At 45.0% G+C, this 9,553-nt stretch overlaps 1 protein-coding gene across 2 annotated transcripts; it reads left to right on the top strand.

Annotated features, from left to right (window-relative positions):
* The first annotated feature begins 3,233 nt into the window (after positions 1 to 3,233).
* LOC109287518 (urotensin-2 receptor-like) lies at positions 3,234 to 8,896 on the top strand. 2 transcript variants are annotated; one of them, XM_019502680.1, is made up of 2 exons: positions 3,234 to 3,551; positions 7,124 to 8,896. In XM_019502680.1, exon 2 carries the CDS (start codon positions 7,295 to 7,297, stop codon positions 8,441 to 8,443), a length of 1,149 nt encoding a protein of 382 aa, XP_019358225.1. In that variant the 5' UTR covers positions 3,234 to 3,551; positions 7,124 to 7,294; the 3' UTR covers positions 8,444 to 8,896. The 2 variants fall into 2 exon arrangements, with proteins under 2 accessions (XP_019358225.1, XP_019358218.1); XM_019502673.1 differs by having other exon boundaries at positions 7,119 to 8,896.
* The last annotated feature ends 657 nt before the right edge of the window (positions 8,897 to 9,553 follow it).

Below are 9,553 nucleotides of genomic sequence, written 5' to 3'. Positions count from 1 at the left end.
CGCCCAAGCTCCCTCTTAAGCCTCTCTCAAGGCTACTCTAATAATGATTACTGCAGGGCTCAGCTGCCGGAGGAACACATGTGGCTCTAGTTAGCAATAATGGCAGCTCCCTGTGCTTTGACAGCAGAGCAGACCTCCACATTGTATTCCAGAGTGCGTGGATGTTTGCAAAGTGTTTTTACACGCTACCTGGGGCAATCGTCCATAAATGGGAAGTCAAGAGCTATCAACTGCTTTCCTAGATGCCTGTGATATGTGCCGAGAAAGCAGGCTGCACAACAAATCCACTGACCAGGATTATATTTCTATGTAGGCAGCGCACTTGTTTATTGTCAGAAGGGCTCAGGCTTTTCAAAGCATTTTCTTTGGGGATGATGCACCTGGTGCTAAGGCTTATCTGTGGTTCAAGTGTTATCAGGATAGTCCTGAGGCTAGAAGTTTTCTTTCTATAGGGAACAGGGCAGGCAGGAGCATCCTACCAATGCACCACAACTCACCGCTACCAGGGCTGAGAATGCAGTTCAGGCAACTCAGCTTTGGCCTGTCTGCTGAGATGACTAACTAGTTCTGGTCATTTGTGCCACACAGACGCCTACCCCTCCCAGAACATACAAACTTAGGAAAGTAGGGCGGGCAGGCACCTCACTAGGTCATGTGCAAGGCAGGATCATCCCTGACTAAACTATTCCAGCCAAGTGTTTATCAACCTGCTCTTGAAAGCATCTAAGGATGGAGAGTCCATAATTTCTCTAAGTAGCCTGTTCCATTGCTTGACCTAGTCAGAGAGCTCCTCCTAATCTCCAACCTAAATTTCCTCTGCTGCAGCTTAAGACTGTTGCTCCTAGTCCTATCCCCTACCACCACAGAAAAAAGTCCATCTCCAGCCAGTCTGTAATGGCCCTTCAGGTATTCGAAGACTGTTATCAAATCCCTCCTCATTCTTCTCTTCTCCAGACTATATCAAAACAACATTAAAACACACTCATTTCGCACAACTCACTATCCAACAGCAACAGCTCCAAAATGGGTTGAATTTGAAACATAGCTGTGGGGGTGGTGGGTTTTCTAGCCTAGCTAATCAGTCCTCCAAGCCAAGCAGTTCCCTTCTTAGATTTTTTATATATATACGTACATGTTCTGAAAGTGTGATAGCCTAAAGCCTATTTCTTGGTAACCCTTTTACTTAGAGAATGGTTTAACCATCAGATCAGAGTGAAAAAGACTGATTCGCCCCTCACACACACAGCTTTTTGCTCCATTGAATTAATGGCCTTGTTCCTGATTTACACTCACAACAAGGAATTCAAGCCCAAGCAAACATTTCAGCAGAAAATTCTTACCAAAGAGTCCTCTGCAAACAATGCCAAAACCTTTCATTTAAATCATTTTAATAGTGTCTTTGCTAGTGATCAGTAGCAAATGGGAAGGAACTTGACAGCTAGAAAGGGCCATTGACAAGAAGACAGGAGAGAATAAAACATGTATTTCTGGCAATAGTCACAGGCAAGCAACACAAACTAGAACCACAACTGCCAGTATATTTGCATTTAAGATGCAGGGGTAAAGGGGCTGGGGTGGGACGAGGGGGATTCAAGTTTTACTGGTGGATTTTTCTCCACTGGGAGGAAAAGGACAGTTTACTAAAGAACAATCAGCACTTTATCATTGATGGGAGATGGTACCTAGAGAAAAAAAATCTGTTTTGATTGAGATTTAAAGCAAAAATCCCCAAATTCAAGGGAGTTGGTCACTGGGTTTTAAGTTCTTAATTACTCTCTAGTAGTGATGCTGACTTAAGGTGTTTGTCTTCACTGGAGACTTAAGTGGAGTTGTAACCCACTTAAGGGTTTGTCCCTAACTCGAGTCTCAACCACACACACAAAGCCCCTTGGTTCCTGAACGGTGGTGCTTTCAACTCAATTTGGCTGGGCCTTCGGGGGGTAAAGGCTACAGCTAAGCTTAACAACTCCTCAGCTACTGCCACAACTACTCAAAGTAGCTCAAGTGTTCTTTCAGAGTGTGAAAGCTCTCCCTCAAGCTAGTCGAGAGCGAGAGGAGTTAACTTGAACACTGATAACTCAAATTGACTCTGCAGCATAGGCATACCTTAGTAACAAAAGACATTTGAGAGTTCCCAGATGGCAAGAAAAGGAATATTAAAAATGGAGAATGAAGAAAAAACAATTTGACAATTAAGAGAATGAGATAAAAAAGGGAATTAAAGACAATCATTAACTCATTAATAACAAAGAAAGAGAGAGCATCAGCTCCAAAGCGCTGAAGCCTGGAGTCAGCTGTGTCCACCGTAGTGCTGCCTTCAAATCAGAGAGCAACTGTTCCTGGAAACTTCATCTATTTGCTCTGCCATTTGACTGTGAGCACAGCAAAATATGATCCTAATTATCACCTCCCCGCAGTGACAGAAGTCAGGAGGAGCACCGTGGAAGGAAATGGACCTGATGCTTCGTGCATGCTCGCTATGTACATCAGAGGTGTCTGTTGATGTTAGTGGAACTACCGTGGGGTAAAGCTGAGGTAAATGAGATACAACTCAAACCGAGACTTTGCAAATAATACTCAGATGTTAATTTTCTCCCCTGAGCTGCTGCCTGGGAATTTCTCAGCCCCATCCCATTTCTGAATGGTTTTGTTAAGTGCCCTATGGATCCCTCACTGTCTTAATGTTCCTTCCCTAGCACCAACAAAAGGGAATCCAGCTAACTCGAAAAGACTCGGGTGCCTTTTTGTTTTTGCCAATGAAAAGGGGCAGAGAGGCTGTCAGGCATGATGCCATCACACAGATTCACGTATTAATATTACCTCGGATCCAAATAAACTTTGCTTTCTCTTTGGAATTGATCTCTGAATTGAGTGTACCGTTTCACTGGCCAGCCAGCTCTCACCCAAGGAATTTAACACTTTCTTATGGTGAATGCTTTTTCCCTAACACTGCACACACAAACATGTGTGTATATGTGTATATATATGTGTGTGTGTGTGCATACATATATGAAAAATAACCTATACCACTTCCCTAACACTAGGTTTGTTTCTCAGCCAGTATTAGGAATCTGTGTTCTCCTATGTGATGGAAGGAGAGGCAGGGTGGTTTCTAGTATAACCAGTCTTGGGGTAAAAACAATATTGACATGTTGCATTCCCAGCTGGCTGTTGGCCAATCAGGTGGGGAGCTAACAAAACCAGCCGTGGCGATCAAATACTGCTGCTTTAAAAAGGATCGCAGCTAGCTGCAGTCAGAGCTACATTATGCCTAACGTCATTGAGTAACATAAATAGCAGGCATGAGTGAAGGGAGAATGGGAGTATTAAGAGCGCACAGATTTCAAACATACTTGGCTAGGTAGTGCACTCACTCCTCAGCGCTGCTTGTCCAGATGCACAACGCAGACCTCGCACTGCCTATCCACAAAGAAGGATTTGCAATTTAAAAAAAAAAAAAAGAAATTCCTGTCTTGAATCTTTTCAAAAAAACAAGCAGATTTGTTTGTTCTTTCCTGTAGGAAACTTCATCAACAGGATTTAACAGCCAGGTTTGAACATGACAATTCATTTCTTTTGTAACAACTTGAAATGTGCATGGTGTATGTAGGTGATACTGTCGGAGGAAAGGCATGAATGGCTGAGGAAATTAATTGTGCTGTACGGCTAGTGTTCTGAAATGTCGGGAGGAATGATATGCTACTTCGGAGTAACCGGCTATTTATTGATTGTGTGTGTGGATGGGGAGAGGGAAATGGGAGGAAGGAAGACAGTATACAATTATATAGCCAGAAAGACTTTTAGAGCAATTAAAGATTTCTCTAGGTTGCTTCATTTTGCTCTTCACAGACCTGAGGAGCAGTACAGCTGTGTGCGAAGGCAAGTGAGGCGTTCCATTTAAACTTGGTGGTTTCCGTACTTTTGCAACTTGAGCAATTACTGAGCTTAGAATAAGCAGTGTAGGCAGGAGGCGTGGTGCGTGCTGCTGTCTCCAAGAAAGAGATACCTCTCTTGTTGGGTGACTGCAGTAAAGCACTCAAATCACCTTGAAAATGTGCCATTTCATCAAACTACTGCTTCAGATCCCCTTAAAGTGCCTAAAGCTGAACCTGAGGGAACTGCAGGAAATCATCAATGATGGTGACAAAAAGAACCCCCACGCTTAATGAAACATAGCCTGTTTGAGACGAATTGTGCTTGGGCGTGCTCCATGTGAGCGGTGGCTGGACTTGGCTGGAGCATCCCATGCTGAGTTATTTGTATTCTAGCAGAGTGTGCAGGGGATTGTGCGGCAGCCATCTCCCAAGGCACCAACAGAGCCAGCGAGCGCGCGTGCCTTCCAGGCATGACACTCCCTGGCAGCACAGATCTGAATGAATAAACAAATACTCAGGCGGGGTGAGCGACAAGGAAGCAGATGGGGCTGCATGCATATAGATGGGGGAGAAAGCATGGAGTGGGGCTCAGCCCCATCATATTTCATGGAGGAGGACCTGGTTTTGCTAGGTCCGGACCAGGTGAGCTGATGGCTGCACTGGGGGAGCGGAGACGAGAGAGGCTGTTTTTGGAATGAGCACAGTTGGCTTCCTGTACCATAACCACCAGCCTCAGTAACCCCCCTTCCCACTCCTCCTACCCCCCCAATTTGGGTCTTTTTGTTATAAGGGGCTGGGGGTGTATTATGATTTTATGTATTCTGCTTTTTGTTGTTTTGCTTCCTTGTCCCAAGTACTATGCCAGGGCAATTCTCTTTGATCCCAACCTGGTTATATGGACTTTCTCTGCCACTTTCTCCAAGGCACGGCCATGTGTGGAGGTGATGCATAGAGACCAGATGGGCCAGTTAAAGGAGTGGGTGCGCCACAGGAAGGATGTGCAATTGTCCACCCTCTGGCTCCACAGTGGTTGTATTAATCTTTCCCATGTCTACAGGGTCCTCCCATACAGCTTCAGATGGAGAAGGAGCCAAGAAATGTCATCTCATTGCCAGGGGGCAAATGGGAGGAAGGGCCAGAGCCAAGGTGGAGGCACAGGGCTTCTCGCAGATCTCCAAGGACCCCACGCATCTGGGGGCTAGACCTCCCAGCCATTACCTTGATGAAGCATGCTCCATGTTCTCAAGGGGGTAAAAGCTGGAGTAAAATCTGTGCAAGGAAACACTTGCAAGAAATAAGTATGGCAGAGCACCTTTCTGTGGGGGGCTTTCCCACAGGAGCTGGTAGGGCTTAAGAAAACAAATGTATATAATGAAAACACAGAGCATACTGAGAGTCTGCATGGGGACAACCATGTCACAGAAAATGCATAAATGTATGTGCGTGTGCATGTGGGTGCATGTGTGTCTGGAAAAACCGGGACAGCAGATGCACATAATTGAGTATCTGTAAGTCACACTGATTGGGTCAGTTAGGTATACACATGCACTCACAAACTCACAGGAGAGCTTGCTTTGAGCAGGTCCAGGTACAGCATGACTCCTTACAGAGAAATAGATCAGAAATCCCTGGTTTTTCAGGGGGGTCCCCCTGCAATTACAATATTCAAACTGCAAAAAGTGAAGTTATAGTGACAATCTCTTGTTCTGAAAGGCATTACTTGATAATGCTTGGTTGTTTTGGGGAATTGTGAGCATTGATCACGTGCAAAAATACAGAGTGCTGGTTGCAGATTGTCAAGCCAAGGCTTGGTATCCCAGTTCTTGGTATCTTGGGTCCTGTCTGTGTGGTAAACTTACACTGCCTGGCAAAAGCTGCGCCCTCAAGCATTCTGAGCGGCTTCAAACACACTGGGCAAGTCTACATATGCATTAACAAGCTTTACTTCATGTGCATTAAATCTAATACCTCTGTTGTCGGGTACTAGAAAACGCTTTTTGGTTAGGCAACCATTGTGAGGTACTCCAAGAGCCACTCTAATTAAAGCACTGCTGCGTCTCTTGTATCGGCGTCCCCATGCTTAAAAGTGGTGGCAGGGGCGTTTGAACTAAAGCTCATTCAAGGAGCTTTAGTTCAAGTGCCCCTGCCACCACTTTTAAGTGAGAGGACACTGATGATGAGATGCAGGAGGTTGCTGCAGTGTGTGCAGCGCAGACTTGATTAATCTGCTCCAACATGCTGAAGCTCCAACATGTCAGCGCAGCCTCTGTGCTCATGTGTAGGCTCCCAGTTTTTAAGTGACACTTAATGTGCATTAACCTATTTTAATGCGCATCAAATGAAAAGCACATGTTTAATGATGCTTTAACGCGCGTTAAAATAGTTAATGCTCATTTAAGCGCACATGTAGATGCACCCACCATCTCCTAAACTGGAAGCAGCGTAGCCATGGCCACGCAAAGACATGAACATGCCAGTGGCTACTTTCACTCAGTAATGCTGTCTTGCCCAAAGTGTCAGGGAAATGCAGCTATGTTGCTTACACCAGTGGGGGCCAACCTTTATGGCAGAAATGCCACAAATTAGCCCTTCAGCTTCCCTGGCTGCCACTCCAATCCCTGTCCTTTGCCAAATTTGCTGTTTTGCTTTCTGCTCCATAATCAGTGCTCTACCTTCTACTTTCTGCCCATCTCCTCCCTGATCTACCATATGCCACACAGAGGCTTCAAGTAGTACTTGTGGCACTCGCTAGCCAATTGGCCACTTTTGGCTTACACACTGTGGTATAGGTGAGGGTGCTGCTCCCCTACACAGTGTTTAATCTATAGGAATGGCTTTGGACACCTTCCCACAGAGAAGTTTGGCTGCCAGGCCCCTCTCATTTAGTAATGGTGATGGTAATTAAGCATGTTGCTATTATGAACCTGAGAAGGGCTTACTTTCTCGATCTCAAATTCTGAATTAAGTGCTGTGGCAGTATTCAGAAAGCCCTATAGTAAGCTGAATCTCTTTCTAATCTTCCCCTCAGCTAGCAATCTGGGGGTTCAGTGCTGGACTCCTCTATGCCTATGAGTCCTCCAAGACCTTCATGAGCCTTTGTATATGGGCATCATCCCATTATGGAAGATCTGCTATTTACACAAGCAACACAGAAATCAGAGAGGGCTGACTTTGGGATGAATTCTAGATGTCTGTTGCTTTGTCAAACTTTTAACATACTGTTTCCTGTTTCATTTCCTCTAGCGCAGAAACTGGGATTCATCCTGCAGGTTGGCAGTCAAGTGTTCCTTCTCCTTCCTCACATGAAAACCTGCTAAGAAATGGTTATTATCCTCCGCACTGCCCATCTTTCCAGACCAGAAAGAACTGACCAAAAGATTTCCAAGTTATGAAAAGAGCAGCTGAGCAAGGAGTTCAAGATGTCTTTAAATGAAGAGCTGGAGAATAGATATTCAGCAACCACCCAGATGGCCACAGATACAAGTGAAGGGAGCCCATTCAGAATCGGCTCCAACTCTTCCTACAATGTCAGCTGGGACAGCACACCAGCTGCCAATTCAATGGAAGACACAATAGCCACTTGCACCATTGGGACTATCCTCTCTCTTATGTGTGTGATCGGAGTGACAGGCAATGTCTACACCTTAGTGGTGATGTGCCATTACTTGAGATACTCTGCTTCTATGTATATTTATATCATTAACCTTGCCTTGGCAGACCTGCTCTACCTTCTTACCATTCCCTTCATCGTTGGAACATATTTCTTTCAGGAGTGGTACTTCGGAGACATTGGTTGCCGCATCTTGTTCAGTCTGGATTTCCTCACCATGCATGCTAGCATCTTCACCTTGACAGTCATGAGTACAGAGCGCTACTTTGCAGTGCTGAAGCCCCTGGACACAGTGAAGAGGTCAAAAAGCTATCGGAAAGCCATTGCCGTAGTCATCTGGCTGGTATCTCTGCTGCTTACTCTTCCCATGCTCATCATGATCCAGCTAGTGCAAAGAGACAACAAAAGTATTTGTCTGCCCACATGGAGCAAGCTGTCATACAAAATCTATATCACCATCCTCTTTTGTACAAGCATTGTGGGCCCCGGAGTGGTCATTGGATACCTTTATATTAGACTCGCTAGGACTTATTGGGTGTCCCAAACAGCCACTTTCAAACAGACCAAGAGGCTGCCTAACCAAAAAGTGCTCTATTTAATTTTCACAATAGTGCTGGTCTTTTGGGCATGCTTCTTGCCCTTCTGGATATGGCAGCTCCTCTTCCAATATTATGAATCCTTCCCATTGTCTCCCAAAGCAATGAGGAACATTAACTATCTGACAACGTGCCTGACATATAGCAACAGCTGCATTAACCCCTTCCTCTACACCCTGCTGACCAAAAACTACAAGGAATATCTAAGGAACAGGCAACGGTCCTTTAACAGCAGCAGTGGGTACTTCCAAAGAAGGAATCGATTTGAGAGGATTTCTGGGAGATCTCTTTCCACAAGCAGTCAGCATTGCACAGAGACATATGTCCTTGCTCATGCTTCTCTTGGAAACAACAGTGCCTGAAAGTAAAATACACCTCCAAGAACTATCACTATTGACTTCAGTGTTGCTTTGATTGAAAGTGTATATTGTAAAAGTAAAGTTTTAGTAGCCACATAATGCAGATACATTTAATCCAGAGGTTGTGCCATAACAGTCTGCACTCATTTATTTCCAACGCCATAAATTAATGTTGGCAGTGCTCGCTAAACAATGTAGCTTCCTGGCCTTTTGCTTTTTTTTTGTCCTTTATTTCTTATAGTGCATCTCTCTCCTTGCATAGTCATCAGTAACAAAAGCCTGTAATAGAGACACTTTTCTTTTATGACAATAGATGCCTTGCAACATTCAGAATTAAGTTATTGAAAATATGGCTGTCAATTCTTTGTTGCATTTTTTTTTTTTAAATGCCAGACTAGAAGTGATTGGTTGTACAAGAACTGAAAAAGAGTAAAATAAAGAAAAACAGCTCATGTTTGTGACGCTTTGTACATTCTGATTTGAATTGAGGCAACAATTTGGGCAGCGGGGGATAGGGGGAGCGGCAGAATGGGTTTGGGGCAACAGAAGCTACGGTTCTGGTCTCACTCACACTGGTATAAATCCACACAAGTTACCGTAATGGAATGACTCCTGCAATACACTGATGTCTGTGAGGCGAGAGTCGGGCCTTATGCTTGGGTCTGACCCCAGCATGGCGACAGTCAGAGAACACGGACAAGGGTCCCTCGGATTTCCGTTTCGCGCTGCCTCAGAGCACTCGAGTCTCTGAGATGGGATGGAGGACGCTTCACTCACCTGCTGCACGGGACCACTTCCTCCCCTGTGAGTCTGCCCCCTCTCATGTCCAAGGATAGTTCAGTAGCATCTGACCCTGTCCGTGACAGGATAGACATCAATCACTAATCTCAGCAGCACATCAAAAATCAATTGCGCATATATGTCTGGGAGGCTACATGTGCCCTACAGTCTTCTGTTAAATAGTTATGTCAGTCAGGGCCCCGAAGAGATGTAATCCATGTTGACAGAGCTGTGCAAGCAGAAGCCCCTATTGTAGACGCAGTTATACTGGTACAGCTTGTGTTGCTTGGGGGGGGGCAGGTTTATTTTACCAGTATGACGGACAACATTGCC

Source organism: Gavialis gangeticus, unplaced genomic scaffold, assembly GCF_001723915.1.
Source record: "Gavialis gangeticus isolate Ggan-Ray unplaced genomic scaffold, GavGan_comp1, whole genome shotgun sequence".
Taxonomy (NCBI): Eukaryota; Metazoa; Chordata; order Crocodylia; family Gavialidae; genus Gavialis; species Gavialis gangeticus.
Note: the sequence above shows the minus strand (reverse complement) of the source record. Positions and strands in the feature narration are given on the sequence as shown.

Bases quoted from the DNA above. Each gene is read 5' to 3' on its own strand.
- LOC109287518 (XM_019502680.1), top strand. From the start codon at position 7,295: ATGTCTTTAAATGAAGAGCTGGAGAATAGATATTCAGCAACCACCCAG.